Source organism: Oncorhynchus clarkii, chromosome 11, assembly GCF_045791955.1.
Source record: "Oncorhynchus clarkii lewisi isolate Uvic-CL-2024 chromosome 11, UVic_Ocla_1.0, whole genome shotgun sequence".
NCBI classification, from domain to species: domain Eukaryota; kingdom Metazoa; phylum Chordata; class Actinopteri; order Salmoniformes; family Salmonidae; genus Oncorhynchus; species Oncorhynchus clarkii.
In genome coordinates, this window is record NC_092157.1 from 25,463,098 (window position 1) to 25,481,832 (window position 18,735).

At 41.0% G+C, this 18,735-nt stretch overlaps 2 protein-coding genes across 4 annotated transcripts in view; one reads left to right on the top strand and one right to left on the bottom strand.

The window, feature by feature from the left end:
- Positions 1-4,975: 4,975 nt before the first annotated feature.
- LOC139420410 (cAMP-responsive element modulator-like) lies at positions 4,976-17,663 on the bottom strand. 3 transcript variants are annotated; one of them, XM_071170483.1, is made up of 4 exons: positions 17,564-17,663; positions 13,729-13,917; positions 7,669-7,825; positions 5,929-6,310 (listed from the first exon to the last, which is right to left on the bottom strand). In XM_071170483.1, exons 1-4 carry the CDS (start codon positions 17,601-17,603, stop codon positions 6,166-6,168), a joined length of 531 nt encoding a protein of 176 aa, XP_071026584.1. In that variant the 5' UTR covers positions 17,604-17,663; the 3' UTR covers positions 5,929-6,165. The 3 variants fall into 3 exon arrangements, with proteins under 3 accessions (XP_071026586.1, XP_071026585.1, XP_071026584.1); XM_071170485.1 differs by lacking the exons at positions 13,729-13,917; positions 17,564-17,663 and adding an exon at positions 9,063-9,208 and having other exon boundaries at positions 4,976-6,310; XM_071170484.1 differs by lacking the exons at positions 5,929-6,310; positions 13,729-13,917; positions 17,564-17,663 and adding exons at positions 5,518-5,899; positions 9,063-9,208.
- LOC139420408 (cullin-2-like) overlaps positions 7,750-18,735 on the top strand; it is a 34,263-nt gene continuing 23,277 nt past the window's right edge. Inside the window, exon 1 of the mRNA XM_071170475.1 lies at positions 7,750-7,930. The gene's annotated coding sequence lies outside the window, so the exon portion shown is untranslated. The remainder of the gene's footprint in view (positions 7,931-18,735) is intronic.

An 18,735-nucleotide genomic window follows, 5' to 3' on the forward strand; every position in this document is an offset into this window, starting at 1 on the left:
GTAGCCGTTTGATGGAAAAGGTTCCGGTTCAAGTGGGTGGTTACAAACTAGCTCGCTCAAATACATGAGAAAGGACCATACCATACTGTAGCCTAGGTTTACTTTCCCCTCTCTTCAAGTAGTGAATTGTGTGCCATTCAAAACATTCTACAATGTTAAAATGATATTTGAATCTCCCATCAATTGATTGAAGACCAACCATCCGTTAATCTTTTGTAGGGCTATCGAATGTGGTTGAAAATGGCCTGTTGCCATTAATTAACAGTAAATGCCTCTGTGAGATTATCTGGGATTAGTGAATGTTAATGTAAACAGAAAGGAATCCTGATGTATAATCTATTATAGTGAATGGCACACTTTCATCTGGCAGAGGTTCAATGTCCTGACATGCCTCTATATATGTGTTCATGACAATGTATAGAAATGGGACATATGTGAAATACGAGCTATAATGTACTGTAGTAGTAACATTGGTATCAGCAGATCTATATATATTGTCTGCTGTGGTGCTTTAGTACATCCTACTGGTGCAGACATCTCATTACAAGTCAGAAACAAAATACAAATGTTGAAAAAGGCTAAATCAAGAGACTTATTTTGTGATGCTGTTGAACTGAGTGGGGAGCAATGCAGGTCTACTGCAAGCGGTTTTCCGTTCACCGTCACTAGCCTCAGTAAACACAAAACCAACTGATGCACATTTTGAAATCGGCAAGGTTTGAAAATCTGGCCTCCCGAGTGGTGCAGCGGTCTAAGGCACTGGGTCTCAGTGCTCGTACCCTGGTTCAATTCCAGGCTGTATCACAACCGGCCATGACTGGGAGTCCCATAGGGCGGTGCACAATTGGCCCAGCATCATCTGGGTTTGGCCGGGGTAGGCCGTCATTGTAAAAAATAATTTGTTCTTTATTGACTTGCCTAGTTAAATAAATAAAATTGAAAGTGCGAAGTGACAGAGGATCTGTGAGAGAGACTTTGCTTACTCTGGGAGACATTTTAGGGGTAAAGGGTTGTAGGTCTTTATTGCATACCCTTACTTATAGGTCAGTGGTTATAGGCTAAAGAAAGCATTGCACTGTTATGAGGATTAAGATGACGTTTGATGAAGAAAGGATCTCAAATCAAAATCATGTGATAACACAGTTTTGTCATTCAGCAGACACTCTAATCCAGAGTGATTTACAGGAGCAATTAAGGTTAAGTGCCTTGCTCAAGGGCACATCAACAGAGTTTTCAGCTAGAACGCGCAGGAATTCAAACCAGCAAACTTCCAGTTACTGATCCAACACTCTTAATCGCTAGGCTACCTGTCGCCCACTGTCCACTAGGGAGAGCAAGCGTCTTACATGGAAAATTACACATGAGCCTCAAAATAGTAGCCTATACTGCTTTTCTGCAATTCAACCACAGACACATTATTTGTGTGTCAAACTGTTCAGCCTCAGATATTGGACACATTACTTTCAGAAATCCTCTCCTCATGTTCTACTGAACTGTCTTTTCTCTCTGGATGGTAGTGAGTTCAGCTTGTTGTTTCATAATCAGGGGTTAAATAGGGACATAGCCACAGGAACTAGGGGTGCTGAGGGTGCTGCAGCACCCCCTGAAAAATCAGAAGAAAAAAAAATCATTAAAAAAATGTTTTTTTTCTCACAAAAGTAGTGCACTGGGGCTTTACTCGTCCTGTATCAGCAGACCGATATAGAAAGGAAAGGGAAAGGGAGATACCTAGTCAGTTGTCCAACTGAATGTATTCAACTGAAATGTCTCTTCCACATGTAACCTAACCCCTCTGAATGAGAGAGGTGCGGGGAGCTGCCTTAATCCACATCCACGTCTTTGGCACTCAGGGAACAGTGGGTTAACTGCCTTGCTCAGGGGCAGAACGACAGAGCCATCTGTAGCACAGCCAAAAAATAACATCTCGGTCCTTCGTCCCGTCCCCCCCGCCCGTCCCGTCCCGTTTGGCTAGGGTTAGGGTGGAACTGAGATGTGGATATGAAGCTAGGGTTAGGTTTATGTTGTGGTTGAAGCCAGAATTTGGGTTGAACCGGGATGTGGACATGAAGCTAGGGTTAGGGGACTGGGCTGACTCGTCCTTTGCAGCTGGTTCAATAGCAGTGTGTCTGTGGGTTATATGCACATCCCAAACGTAACTACCAGTGCCGGCCAAAAATACAAATGGTGCTGTATATGTTGGTGCATGAATACAGTAAAACAAGAATTGGAACAGCATTAGCCACGTGCAGGCTTTTCTCAACAGATAGCCATTGCGGCAACCCTACCTCCATTTTATCAAATCTGATTTATGGTGAAATTGCTTAGAAACTCAAATATATCTATAGGGCTCAAACACAACTTTTTTGTTTATAGAAGTAAAGTAGTATAGGAACACCAGAAAAATCCTACCTTTGGAGCACATACCTGGACTAGCCTATCCAGACCCTTTCCTGCCATTTTACATCATAGGCCACCTGGGCAAGTTACAGGTTGTTAGCCAGCTAGGTAAAATGACTGGACAAGGTTTGTTAAACAAATAGTTAGCGGCCCGTGAATAAGCTAATTTAAAATGTACAGTGACATGGTTTATAAAATTATAACATTTTACCTGTGATTCTGAGATATAAAAAAAATAATAATGTACCTCCACTAATATCATAACTTTTTAACAGTTTCGGATGGAGATGAGCAGTTCTCATTAATCATGGTTCACAGAACAGAAAACTGAAGGAGGCTTTTATATATTTAAAAAATGGTCGCCAATGGGTTCAGGGACCAATAACAATGGGAATACAACACAAAACAATGTGATTGTTAGAAATCTAACCAATAGGAGGCCATTTTGAAACTTCCTTAAAAAACCTCCTTAAACCTTAAAATCCGTAAACCCTCAAGACGGTGGAGTTGAATTTCCTTTTCACAATCAGAGGTAAAATGAACGATACAATGTATAGACTTTGCTCGTCGCCCAAATATGATAAAAATGTAACAGCCAGAGCTCAACGTACAAAAAACAAATGTAACAACTTCGCTTTCACCCAGTGGCACAAATATCATTTTGCCATTTAATAAACATTTTCTAGGTGCACTGGTTCCTAGAGATTATCTCAAATTCCCGAGAACCTTCAACAACGTTTGTGATAAGTGCGTCGAGGCATGGATGCTTGTACAGTAAGCTAAATTGTTATCGACAAGAGCAAAAGGTGAGAGAAAAAAAGACTCCCTGCATCAATACTGTGGCAGCCTTGAGGACTGTACAATCATAGTGTCTTATTCAAAGTACAGCACAGCATGTTCTATAAAGAAAACCAAGCCAAGACTGACAATCAACAGAACAAGGTGATAAATCTCCCACCCAAGTCAACAGAGTGGTACACATACAGTACACAGCTTGGCCCTTGGATAAGCGATTAAGTTGGCAAATGTTAAATAACCCAATTGATAGTAATGTGTCTGTGCCAGGCATTATAACAAGTAGTCCATGCTAGTTATCCAATAGCCTCATATGATGCTGAGATTAAATTGTAGCTAATTACTTTAACATAATTGAAAACTCTTCAGGTTTTCTTTTCAGGTACACAGTGCCTTCAGAAAGGATTCAGACCCCTTGACTTTTTCCACATTTTATTACGTTACAGCCTTATCCTAAAATTGATTGTGAAAAATGTTTCTCTCATCAATCTACACACAATACCCCATAATGAGAATACAAAAACTGTTAAAAAAAATACATAAATAAACTGTAATATCACATTTTCATAAGTATTCATACCCCTTAATCAGTAGTTTGTTGAAGCACCTTTGGCAGCGACTACAGTCTCGAGTCTTCTTGGGTTTGACGCTGCAAGCTTGGCACAACTGTATTTGGGGAGTTTCTCCCATTCTTCTCTGCAGATCCTCTCAAGCTCTGTCAGGTTGGATGGGGCACGTTAATGCACAGCTATTTTCAGGTCTCTCCAGAGATGTTCCACCGGGCTCTGGCTGGGCCACTCAAGGACATTCAGACTTATCCCAAAGCCCCCCCACCTGCGATCTCTTGGCTGTGTGCTTAGGGTCATTGTCCTGTTGATAGGTGAACCTTCGCCGCAGTCTGAGGTCCTGAGCAGGTTTTCATCAAGGATCGCTCTGTACTTTGCTCCGTTCATCTTTGCCTCGATCCTGACTAGTCTCCCAGTACCTGCCACTGAAAAACATCCACACAGCATGATGCTGCCACCACCATGCTTCACCGTAGGGATGGTGCCAGGTTTCCTCCAGACATGACACTTGGCATGTTTTGGTACCCTTTCCCAGATCTGTGCCTCGACACAATCCCGTCTCGGAGCTCTACGGACAATTCCTTCAACCTCATGGCTTGGTTTTTGCTGTGATACGCACTGTCAACTGTGGGACCTTTTATAGACAGTTGTGTGCCATTCCAAATCATGTCCAATCAATTGAATTTACCACAGGTGGACTCCAATCAAGTTGTAGAAACATCTCAAGGATGATCAATGGAAACAGGATGCACCTGAGCTCAACTTCGAGACTCATAGCAAAGGGTCTGAATACTTATGCAAATAAGGTGTTTCTGTTTTTTATTTATTTACAAAAATGTCTAAAAACCCGTTTTCGCTTTGTCATTATGGGGTATTCTGTGTAGAATGCAGAGGACATTTTATTTAATCCATTTTAGAATAAGGCTGTAAAGTAACAACATTTGGAATATTCTAGGGGTCTGAATACTTTCTGAATGCACTGTATATGTATCAAATGTAATTAATCAAATGTATATTCACAGCTGGAGATTTGGTACAGGCAGGCATATTATGATGCATCTTTTGTAAGTAAGCAAATGTTTTCATTCATTGTAAAGTACCTGGGACAGGGAGCCCATTATTGCGTTAAAATCATGTGTTACTGCAACTAACACTTTGAGCAATATGAAAACTATTTCAAGGTCAGTTAAGTAAAATAGAGAAATCACACCAAAAATGTGATTTTTAATGCTGTGTAAAACATTTTATTTGAGAATCAAATTGATATCAAAGCATTATAAGGAGTTTTTCCACTTACAAAACAATATACTTGAATTTGAACAATAGTGCAGATTAGAGAAATACATTCAAGAAGGGTCATGGGTTAACTTAGCTGAATTGTTTTAGACAAACTTTTAACAACATTACAAACACATGAACTATGAACAAAAGCTCGGCAGGTTTGTGCTTTGTGACATCAGGGTATATATTAATTTACAATCAACCAATAAAACGTCTCTTTACGAAGATTAAATACAGAAATGTAAAACAAAAAAGCACTGTGCATGAAGCATATAAGATTTCTAACAATAAAAAACAACTAAATAAATAGTAATGAAATAGTACAATAAACTTTTTATTTGTATTTTTTATCCCTCTTATAGAACAGTAATATATGCTGGTTAGTTTCTTTGTAAAATGTCATTTAAGATAGAGCTCTCTATGCAAGCCCTAGTCTCTACAAAATAATGCCTATACATTGCTATATGTGCAGGCCTGAGACTCCACATGTCATTCAAGATAAACCTCTGGGAGCATTTTGTCTGATAAATCTTCAAATAACAGATCTTCGATGAGAATGTTTAAAACAATTTAAAAGCGAATGCCATACAACCATATGGCATATTTTATTGAAAATAAACACATTACTGTGCAATGTTATGTACAGTAGCTGGTTATGATAGGCATAAATAACATGTCTCTACATGGTTTGTATGTACAGTATGCTGTACTGTTACTGACTCGACTTAAGTCCATACATTTCCTTAAAGTAGTTTAGCTCATCCATGAGCTTCTTGTTCTGGGCCTCCAGCATGGTGAGGCGAGTCTCCAGACAGCGAATATACTCTCTCTTCCTCCGCCGGCACTCTTTGGCTGCCTGCCTGCAACAAGGAAAAGCAACAGGGGCACCTCATAATACTCGCTGTACTCGCGCCACAACTGGCCAGATACTGTAAAATGTTGTATGACGACAGTACGGAACATGTCTTCTAAACAAGTGGATCGGGAAAAGAGGTGTTGTTTTTGTATATTTTGGTGTGTGAGAGCAGATGCTGGACATCGAGTCAAAGCGGATTCTCCAGGATACCCTTACAGTTATCTGTAAACTGTTACTGCGGCGCACCCTCAAGCCATTAGCAGTCTGTGGTCATTCAACTTTGTGGCAATAGATGTCTTTAAGCGCTTTTAGTTCCTCAATGAGAGTCCTGTTTTGATTTTCGAGCACAGCCACCCGATTCTCAAGACATTTTACATATTCCTTCTTCTTTCGGCGACACTCGCGGGCAGCCTCCCTGGAAGCAACAACACACAGCCTCCGTAAAAAGACTGGTAGCTACAGACAAAGATACCAAGGCCATACGTCCATAACAAGAAAGGCTTACATCCAGTATTTTAACAATCACTCACAGTAAGTTTCAGTCAAGACTGATAATGGTAACGAACTTAAGCAATAACACCACCACAGAGTGACTAATTAGGAATTTTACAAAATTCAACATGCAGGAGACTACATTTGCCTGTGCAAAATCGTGACATAATACTACATGCAATTGCAGAGTGTAAATGTCAACAGAAAAGATAGTCTTTAGTGACAAACATTCAGGTGAAAGCACGACAAAGCACAAAAATGCACAAGCATGTCCGTGTGTGTTCTGAGGCAAATGGTGGCACTCAAAAAAGGCAGCCCAAGAATGCAGTATACAGCACATGCATGTTAATTAGTAGCATTTATGAATGAAAAAATCTAGTTATTAGCATTTTTATAATTATCTGTTCCATCATGATTAGCCAACATTCTCATGCAGGAATCGATCATAAGACTGTTTAGTACCCACTTGAAAAAAATACTATAGTGTATACCATGGCAAGAATACCAGACTTTACTGCAGTATTCACTGTAGTGTTTTTGCAGACTTTACTGCAGTATTCACTGTAGTGTTTTTGGACTGTAGTATACTATAGTATTTATTGTAGTGTTTTTGTGGATTGTAGTATTTAATGTATTTTTGGGGGACTTTAGTATGGTGTAGTATTCACTGTAGTGTTTTTGGACTGTAGTATACTATAGTATTTATTGTAGTATTTTTGTGGACTGTAGTATTTCATGTATTTTTGGGGGACTGTAGTATAGTGTATTATTTACTGTAGTGTTTTTGCGGACTCTAGCATACTGTAGCATTTACTTTAGTGTTTTTGTTTTATTATTTTTTACATAAACGTGTGGGAATTTCTCCTTGAGGAAACCTACTGGAGAAATACTAAAAGGGTAAATGCTCCATAACCTGTAGGTATGTAACCATAGGGAACACAATACTTGGCAAGGGTGGCACAAATTAGAATATGGGGGAGGGGAATTGGCAGTGTACATGCAATTTAAATATTGTAGTTTAAAAAAGGTCTTGTTTTTGTGGACTGTGGTGTTTTTGCTGACATTTCTATATTATTTACTACAGTGTTTTTTGTGTGGATAATACCATATTATTTACTATAGTATTCTACAGTATACTACAAAAATCTAAACTAAGTACTACACATGATCGAGGGATACTAGTGTGTGGTATAGTATTCTACAGTATACTACATCATTCTATAGTAAGTACTGTAGTATTCTATAGTAAACTGTAGTATTTTTTATGTGGGTGTAGACTACCTGTTCTTCATGAGGCGGAGTTGTCTCTTGCGTGTGGTCTCGTCAGCCACGTGTGGGGGGCTGTGCAGGGAGCCTGGGGAGCCAGCCATCACAACGCCCTGGGGCAGGCTGGAGGTGGGAGTGCAGATCTGGTAGCCTGACATGTCACCAGTGGAAGCTGACAGAAACACAGAAATGGGGAACACTTCTTAGAGCACAACCATTTGTATTAGCTGCTAACTTGCTGAACAGAAGGCATCCACCGCCTTCAAAGTACAGAAAGGTAAGTTGTCTAATTAATTCACAGTGACTAAAAGGTATGGAAGAATACGTCGGTGGATTACGCAATAAGGTTCTGATGTCATCCGATTCCTATGGGTGTGAGTGGGGACGTGAGAGAGGATATGATCGCTACACAGACAGGCTCTACAGAGAGCTGAACAAAATAAAATGCCTAGGAATTTTACTATTTGAATTTCAATTCAACATGATAGTTTCAATTTGTGCATAATTCCATCCAAAATCAGTCAGAGAACAAAGAACATTGTTTTGTAGAAGCAAACCATTTGATGAAGCACTGAGAGTGTTATTCCCAACTCTGTGTACAGTAGCCTACTTCTCCTTAAATAACCCTTCTCTGTGCCATGGGAGCTGCCTGCATATCATTGCATATGGTGATTAATCTGGTAACGTCTTGCTCTCGCAAAAGGAACGGCCTGTAATCACAGCATGACTGGGACTGACGTCAATGTCCATCTTATTTGCCGGTTAGCATTTACATTTCCCTGCTGGGGTCCTGTTCCAGGAAAACAAGTGACGTCAGCCACTGTGTGTGTGCTTTGAGTGGGCAGAGCATCGGAGCATTTCACAGAGAGGGAGAGAAGAGAGGGGAGGGGGGATGGACAGACAGAGCGCACAGGGAAACACTGAACATTTTCCAATCGTATTCAGCGTGTTGCAATCTGCTTTTTATTTCACAAGACTGATATTTCCCAGGCTGTTTTGCAGTTTTATAAAAGTCAAACCAAGACATTCAAGGATACTCATGTTAAATGACATGTAAATTCTAATGTATTTGCTTTGTGGAAGAAAATAAATCCTAAGCAATACAACAACTGTGTCATATCTTAAAAACCTCAGCTCTCTGGATATCAACACATTTTCAATACCTTTATTACGTCATGGTGAGTTCAATACCTTTATAGAACATTTTCTTTCTATTTTATTAGCTAATGTCTGTAGACAGCTGTGATATTATCATACAATAACAATCTTGTACAGTTAATCATGAATCCAAAAAGCAGAGGCTACGCAGGCTGTACAGTATTAGTGTCGCACAAAGGCAGAAGAGTTCCTCTACAGTTACCATTTTCTCTTCAACTTTCTCATGAAGCAAAAGATTAAAGTTAACATACCTGACTCAGTCTCATCCCCAGCAACAGCCATATCGGTTCTTAAGAGGTCCAAAAGAAACCCTTTATCTCAGCTCTCTAACAGAAATATCTCCAAAACCACCAGCTATGTGTGCAATCACAATTAAGGGCATTGACATCACTATGACATCATTTGCCTCCTGATGTCAATGATGACATGCATTGCTCTATGAGTCCTCCCCCTACACTGGTATGTACCCGTATTTCATTATTTATTTTTTTGGTCCGACAAAAGGTTTGAGTTGCTTCTCAAATGTCTTCATATTACCATGTTTTTCAAGATTATTTGTACAGCTTTTTAAAACATTGGATTGGGTATTGAATGTGAATTATCCAATACACTAACATAAACAACTGACAAAAACACATGACATCACTCTACTTAACACTACTTAAATACTTAATAAACTAGTGAAAACATAATTGTAAATGCTCAAATTCTGACATTCCAGTTGAGTGACTTTTTTCACTTAATTTGAAGTGTCCAAGCTTTAATAATTTAATACATTTTAAAAGCGCTTTTCATTATACAGAATCATCTCTAAGTGCATAAAATCTAGATTTTTTTTTAACCAAATAGAAAAAGAAATGGACACAACTAGACAGGGCAACTGACACAAATAACCCAGCTGACACTATAAGAGACAAAGACACCAAAGAGCGCAGCTATCAACAGAAAGCCTTCCTAAAAGAGAAAGGTCTTTAGGCCCGTTTTAAAAGGAGCCCAGAGTCTGTTGTGCTTTCAGGTGGTCCGGGAGTGCATTCCAGAGGTTTGGGGCGGTCGAGCAGAATGCCCGATCCCCCAAGGAGCGGAACTTGGTCCTGGGGGGTGTGGGAGAGCAGAATATTGCTTGACCTGAGGGTGCGGGTGGGGTTATGGAGGGAGAAAAGTTATTTGAGATAAAAAGGGGCACTGCCATGAGTACACTGGAAAGACTGCAAGAGGGTTTTGAATTCAATCCGGGAATGAGACAGGGAGCCAGTGCAGAGATTCCAGGATGTTGGTGATGTGACGGTGTTTCTGCACTCTCATCAAGATCCTGGCAGCGCTGTTCTGGATATATTGGCGCTTCTGGAGACTCCTGCCAGGGATCCCGATGAAGAGTACTTTGCAGTAGTACAGCCTTCATGACTAATTTAAAGGTCCAGTGCAGTCAATAACGTGATTTTCCTGAGTTTTATATATATTTCCACATAATGAGGTTGGAATAATACTGTGAAAATTATGATAATGCCCTTTTTGGGGCGGCAGGTAGCCTCGTGGTTAGAGCGTTGAGCCGGTAACCGAAAGGTCGCTGGATCAAATCCCCGAGCTGACAAGGTAAAAAAAATCTGTCGTTCTGCCCCTGAACAAGGCAGTTAACATACTGTTCCCCAGAAGGCCGTCATTGTAAAATAAGAATTTGTTCTTCACTGACTTGCCTAGTTAAATAAAGGTTCCATTTCAAAAATGAAATAAAATGTGTGTAAGGGCTGTTTGAAAAGACTGCCTGAAATTTCTGCCTGTTTTGGTAAGATGGCGTTTTGGCCTTCCATGTTGACATCACCATACGGAAAATGAGTCATTATGAAAGAGTTCCAAACCACTGACAATAACAGCTAATTTTCAGTTTTCCCTGAGGACGGGCTAGTGGTAATGGCTGGAGCGGAATAAGTGGAATGGTATCAAACCCATGGTTTCCATGTGTTTGATGCCATTCCATTTAATCTGTTCCAGCCGTCCTCCCCTCAGCAGCCTCCACTGAACACCTCCCAGACAGTCCTAGCACAATTCTTGCTTGAGAAGCCATTTCAATTCTTGCTAAGGTTTATAATTTTTTTAATTGTTGATAATCACAGCAAGGTAATTCATTGCTAGAAATGATTTGATATAGAGATAGAAAACATCTGCATTGGACCTTCAACAACAGCTGGTTAGTGTTTTCCCTGGAATGTTTTTGCAGTATGGGCAAGGGTCGTAGAGGCCTACAATTCTTTGGGGTTGCACGGCTGTGATTTGGGTTGAACGATTGTGAGAGGGTCAGTTCCGGGGGCAAAAAAGTATTTAAATCAGCCACTAGGAGAGGCCTGTAATTTTCATCATAGGTACACAAACTATGACAGACAAAATTAGAAAAAAATAAAAATCGAGAAAATCACATTGTAGGATTTTTAATGAATTTATTTGCAAATTATGGTGGAAAATAAGTATTTGGTCACATACAAACAAGCAAGATTTCTGGCTTTCACAGACCTTCAAGAGGTTCCTCTGTCCTCCACTCGTTACCTGTATTAATGGCACCTGTTTGAACTTGTTATCAGTATAAAATACACCTGTCCACAACCTCAAACAGTCACACTCCAAACTCCACTATGGCCAAGACCAAAGAGCTGTCAAAGGACACCAGAAACAAAATTGTAGACCTGCACCAGGCTGGGAAGACTGGATCTGCAATAGGTAAGCAGCTTGGTTTGAAGAAATCAACTGTAGGAGCAATTATTAGGAAATGGAAGACATTCAAGACCACTGATAATCTCCCTCGATCTGGGGCTCCACGCAAGATCTCACCCCGTGAGGTCAAAATGATCACAAGAACAGTGAGCAAAAATCCCAGAACCACACGGGGGGACCTAGTGAATGACCTGCAGAGAGCTGGGACCAAAGTAACAAAGCCTACCATCAGCAAGGGCATTGAAGATGAAACGTGGCTGGGTCTTTCAGCATGACAATGATCCCAAACACACCGCCCGGGCAACGAAGGAGTGGCTTCGTAATAAGCATTTCAAGGTCCTGGAGTGTCCTAGCCAGTCTCCAGATCTCAACCCCATAGAAAATCTTTGGAGGGAGTTGAAAGTCTGTGTTGCCCAGCAACAGCCCCAAAACATCACTGCTCTAGAGGAGATCTGCATGGAGGAATGGGCCAAAATACCAGCTACAGTGTTTGAAAACCTTGTGAAGACTTACAGAAAACGTTTGACCTCTGTCATTGCCAACAAAGGGTATATAACAAAGTATTGAGATAAACTTTTGTTATTGACCAAATACTTATTTTCCACCATCATTTGCAAATAAATTCATTAAAAATCCTACAATGTGATTTTCTGGATTTTTTTCCCTCATTTTGTCTGTCATTGTTGAAGTGTACCTATGAAGTGGGAGAACTTGCACAATTGGTGGCTGACTAAATACTTTTTTGCCCCACTGTATGCTACCAGCTTATACGAAGTCACTTCTTCTAAACCTGAAAAAGGGACAACTTCTAAATGTAATGCAGCAAAACCAGCCAAATACACTTAGTGTACAAAACATTAAGAACACCTGCTCTTTCCATGACAAACTGACCCGGTGAAAGCTATGATCCCTAGGTGTCACTTGTTAAATCCACTTCAATCAGTGTAGATGAAGGGGAGACAGGTTAAATAATATTTTTTAAACCTTGAGACATGGATTGTGTATGTGTGTTATTCAAAGGATGAATGGGCAAGACAAAATATGTAAGTGCCTTTGAAAGGGGTATGGTGGTAGGGGCCAGGTGCACCGGTTTGCATCAAGAAATGCTACACTGCTGGGTTTTAAACGCTCAACAGTTTCCCATGTTTATCGAAGGTGATGCACCACCCAAAGGACATCCAGCCAACTTGACAACTATGGGAAGCATTGGAGTCAACATGGGCCAGCACGCTTTTGACACCTTGTAGAGTCTGAGGGCCAAATGGTTGGGGTGCAACTCAATATTAGGAAGGTGTTCTTAATGTTTTGTACACTCAGTGTATATCCAAATCAAACTTTAGTAACCACATTGTGAGCCTGTTACAATACATCAACCATGACAAATTTCACAAATATCCACTTTGTTAGATTTGTTGAATGTTCGCCAATCCAGCGTCCTTCTATCCCCCACGGTCTGCGTTCCATTGACCTCTTTAACGGCACCTACGCAGTCAATCCACAGCCTTAGACAAGTTGTAAATGAAACAGGTTATATTGCTATATTGTATCATACAACAGCACGCTCAGCTTACCAAGAAAACAAAAATGTATACATTTATGGTCTGTTGAAATATATTTTAGAGGCTATTTATACAGAAAATTGGTATACAACCCATATAAAATGTATTTATGATTATATGGCAATATTTTAAAGTTGACAAAAATATTTATAATACACAATTTCTGATATATCACGCCTTTGTTATATTTTTCTTGCATAAGTAAAATCAAGATTATGCCTCTAGTGCCATTCATTCCAATTATATAGACTGGTTTGGATTTCTCCATGACCAATATGGCTGCCATTTTCAACCCATTCTGGATCTTCGAAGGTTTATGACATAGCCCTTCTAGTAATTTAATAGGATTCTTTTTATCATTTTTATAAGCTGACCAACTAAATAGGTCAACTATTCTACTATGGGGTTGTCTGATTTTGCTGTTGATTACTCGTATTGTTGGTTGAGAAAATAAAATGTGGACAACAATTTATGAGATATCGTTGTAGGCAAAATTCGCATAACCAATGGTACTGGGGCTCATCCCCACCTGTCTCTCGTTTGGATCATAGGTGCCGTTCTCAACCCAGGCGGGCTCCGGCCCAATTTAACCTCTGCTAATAATCCAATCTAATCCAATTGATGGCAGACCTTGATGGTGAGGGTCTAGAGCATTTACCTTTGACCATCCCCTTGTTGCCTTGCATATAGAACTGCTGAGTGCCATCTCCTGACTGTTGGGAATACTGGACGATGGCTGCAGCAGACTGGGAGTTTCCAGAGTTGGACATGGTCAGAGGCTGCAAGGCCTGTAGTCCCCTAGGTAGAGCACTGGTCAGCTGGATGGCACCATCCTGAGTAAAAGCAACTGAGGACAACAAACGAATAGGGGTTAAATTGACCCAGGGCCTGCATTTACCCCATAGGTAATGATTGGCCCAATGAGGTAAATACAGATCGGCAACTATCTGCTTCAGCTTATTTATTCATAGCCAGTGACTACGCTGCATCAGTTGGGCTACTAAAGGTGATCATGCTTATTGCTAAATAGCACACCTCCCTGATAATATGGACCAATATGTTATTGTGTATCTTTGTCCACAACAGTTGTTGCGCAATCTCTAATATTAAGGAATTCTCTAGGTTCTGGTCGCCCGAGTTAGAATACCTCATGATAAACTGTAGACCACACTATTTACCAAGAGTTTTCATCTATATTTTTCGTAGCTGTCTATTTACCACCACCTCTACTCTACATACGAGACGCATACAAAGCTCTCACTCGCCCTCAATTTGAAAAATCTGACCATAACTCCATCCTCTTAATTCCTGTTTACAAGAAAAACTCAAACATGAAGTACCAGCGATGCAATCAATAGGTAAGTCTTCCGATGAAGTTACAGGACTATTTCACTAGCACAGGTTGAATTTGTTCCGTGCTTCATCCGATGGCATTGAGGATTTTCCGCATCAGTCACTGGCTTCATTAATAAAGCCCAGTTTCCACTGGCACTTAAAAGGAGGGCCAATTAGGGCCAAATTCGAGCTGGTTCGAGGAAAACCCGGGCCAGCGCAGCCCAATTTCACAACTGGTGCCAGCTCAAATGGAATTCGGGCTGGTGACACCATTTCTATTGAACCACCAAGCTGATCACTGCTGGATGCTGACAAAGTTTAGCTAGCTCATCTGGGCTTGTTGCTGGACAAACAGTACTGCAGTAGTCAGACATGACACAAATTACCAACATAGCTGGATCCATTCATTTTTGCACTACACAATATAATTGTATGAGAACAGTCAGCCCTCGAATGCTAGCTACCTAACGTTAGCATGCAAATCAAAGTTGAAACAAGCTAGTTAGCTAACGTGAGCTAGCAGGAATTTTAGCTGGCCAGGTCATATTAAAAGCTAGGTAGCTACATCATACTGTATTAAACCTGTTGTTTGGTTTGCTTGGTTAACTAGCTAGCTAATAGCCAATGCCATGGCAAGCAAGATAGAAATTAAACTAGCTAGCTAGCCTGTTATGCTAGCGACAACGCTAACCTTTTACCGACTTCCAACGTGCCAATGGAAACGGGGCTTGAGTGCATGGACGACATAGTCCACACAGTGACCATACAAACATATCCTAACCAGAAGCCATGGATTACAGGCAACATCCACACTGAGCTAAAGACTAGAGCTGCCGCTTTCAAGGAGCAGAACACAAATCCAGACGCTTATAAGAAAATCCTGCTACGGTGTCCGACGAACCATCAAACAGGCAAAGTGTCAATACAGGACTTAGATCAGATACTACTACACCAGCTCTGATGTTTGTCGGATATGGCAGGAATTGCAAACTATCATGGATTACAAAAGGGAAACCCAGACACGAGCTGCAAAGTGATGCAAGCCTAACAGACTAGCTAAATGCCTTCTATCATTGCATCAAGGCAAGCAACACCGAAACATGCATGAGAGCACCAGCTGTTCCGGACAACTGTGTGATCACGCTCTCTGTAGCAGATTTGAGTAAGACATTTAAAAACAGGTTAACATTCAGACAGATTACAAGGACACGTACTCTGAGCATGTGATGACCCAACAACAAGTGTCTTCACTGACATTTTCAACCTCTCCCTGACCCATGTTTCAAGCAGACCAACATAGTCCCTGTGCCCAAGAAGGCCAAGGTAACCTGTCTAAATGACTAGGTTGTGTTATTATTGTGTAGCACTCATATCCGTAGCCATGAAATGCTTTGAAAGGCTGCACATCAAAACCATCATCGCAGACACCCTAGACCCACTCCAATTCACATACTGCCCCAACAGATCCACAGATGACACAATCTCTATTGCACTCTACACTACCCTTTCCCACCTGGACAAAATGAACACCTACATGAGAATGCTGTTCATTGACTACAGCTCAGCATTCAACACTATAGTGCACTCCAAGCTCATCAATAAGCTAAGCACCCTGGGATTAAACACCTCCCTCTGCAATTGGATACTGGACTTTGAAGGTCGCCTGCAGGTGGTGATTATAGGCAACAACACATCCACTATGCTGCCCCTCAACATGGGGGGCCCTCAGGGGTGTGTGCTTAGCCCCCTCCCTGTACTCCCCGTTCACCCACGACTACATGACCGCACACAACTCCAACATCATCATTAAGTTTGCTGACGACATGACGGTGGTAGGCCTGATCACCGATGACAATGAGACAGCCTACAGGGAGGTGGTCAGAGACCTGCCAGTGTGGTGCCAGGACAACAACCTCTCCCTTAACGTCAGCTTATTGTGGACTACAGGAAACGGAGGGCCGAGTTCGCCCCCATTCACATCGACAGGGCTATAGTTGAGACGGTCGAGAGCTTCAAGTTCTTCAGTTTCCATATCACTAAAGACCTATTATGGTCCAAACGGTACTGGACCACCAAGTCTGGGACCAAAAGGCTCCTGAACAGCTTCTACCTGAATGCCATAAGACTGCTGAACAGTTAATTAAACGACTACCCGGATTTTCTGCTTTTCACCCCCTTCCTACATGTACTTCAATCAATCACCTAATCAAACCTACATGTACATACAGTATTACCTTAATCATTTGGGGTGGCAGGTAGCCTAGTGGTTAGAGTGTTGGACTTGTAATGGAAAGGTTGCAAGATCGGATCCCTGAGCTGACAAGGTAAACATCTGTCGTTCTGCCCCTGAACAAGGCAGTTAACCCACTGTTCCTATGCAGTCATTGAAAATAAGAATTTGTTAATGGACTTGCCTAGTTAAATAAAAAGGTACAAAAATATAAAATGTATCACCCCAACTACCTCGTACACTGTTCTGGTACTCCTTGTAATAGCCTCTTTATTGTGTTACTATTTTATTTTTATCCATTTGTTCATTTTCTTACTTTTAACTGCATTGTTGGGAATGTGCTCGTCATAAGTACGTAAGTAAGCATTTCACAGTAAAGTCTACACTTGTTTTATTTGGTGCATGTGACATTTAATTTGATATGGACCAATATGTTGCTGGGCTTAATTATGGAGAGGGAAATTATATTTGTCAGCATATTATAATTTTGGAGTAGAATGTCATTTTAGAAAGTCACCAGAACTTCTACATTTACATTTATTGGGGCCTCATGACCTTTGCCACTACTGATAAATAAATCCAGGGGGGGAAATTAAACAATCATTGTTTGTTTTGTTGTTAAAGCTTGGACACTCCAAATTAGGTGAAAACGTTATGCCTACGTGTTTAAAAATGAAAAGGCACTAGACAGGAATGTCATCATTTGAGCATTACACAGACGTCCCATACCATTTGGTTATGCAGAAATGGTGTAAACAGCTGCCAATTACATCAGTTTATTAATTAAGAGCGTGTAGTATGCGGTCTTGTCCTTTCACATAACCAAATCAACTATGGACTATCAGAGACTGAGATGTGTCAAATACATCTGGATTTTTAAATAAACATATTTATTTTTGAAACACATGTCCCTTCCAGTGAGACTTACTGAACTGGCCATGGTTTGTCTGATAAATAGAGGCTGGCATGCCGGGCCCTGGTGGGACACTGCAAGGCGCTACCTCTTCTTTTATCTCTTCAACTTTTGGACCTGCTGGATCTGAAGACACTTTTCTGGGGAGAAAAACACATTTGCAAAGATGACTGTGAAATAAATGTATTGCAGCTCTATTATTCTACACTTTAATTTAAAGTAATACCTGTATGCCTGTCTTCTGGAGGGAAGCTCTCTCCTGTTGTGTGCATTAGAAACATCTTCGTTTGAGTTTCTGTCCTCTGATTTTGCTCTCCTTGTTGCTACCTGGGAAATGAAATCTCCCATTAACAGTTGATATGTCTGGCTTGTATGCAAGGCAACAGCATCACAGTCATCTGGAGACTATGCTTAGGGATGATGGACATCTGCAGATCATAACACTTTGAGGAAGGTCTATCTCCATTTTAAATACCTGTGCTAGTGATGATAGCGAACCACCGCTGCCCTGCTCCTGCATTTGACAGGCATTGCTTGCCATGATAATCGTCCTATAAAGAACAAAAAGGTGGGCAAATGAATGATTGGCTAATTCACGTTAGTCGTCATACTACTACCTCTGCCAATTGCTAACGATACTGTGTTGGAACAAAACCCTGCACTGTGCTACTGCACATCCTGGCTGTGGGTCACCAATGCCAGAACACTGTGTGCCTAAGCGTAACTACATTAAACTCTGGTCTTGACCGTGACTGGGTGCTAGCAAGGTTCACAATAGTCAACCATATTGTTTCCACTTTCAAGCTATCCTGTCCGTTTGCATGCTCAAGGTGGTGGTGGCAGCTAAAGCTAGCAACCTAACGTTACAGTTAGGCCACTGGATGTTACATTATTAGATTGGTACAGTCGCTAGCTAAGTAACAAGTTGAATAAGCAGTCGTTAGCTATTTACTAACTTAGCTAGCCGGGTAGTATCGTTTTTTTCTCTCTCGCTATCTTACCAATAGATAGCGAATGCAGCCACTGATTAACGTTAAATCACTGATTACGCCTCGAATGGATGGTCTGAGAACCAACGCACACGTAACACCACGTCAGCTCCGATGCAGCTGAAATCTGCTAGGAACTCAATGGCTTCCAAACCAAATTTGAAAAGTACTGCGAATATAAATTACTTTAGCTGGCTG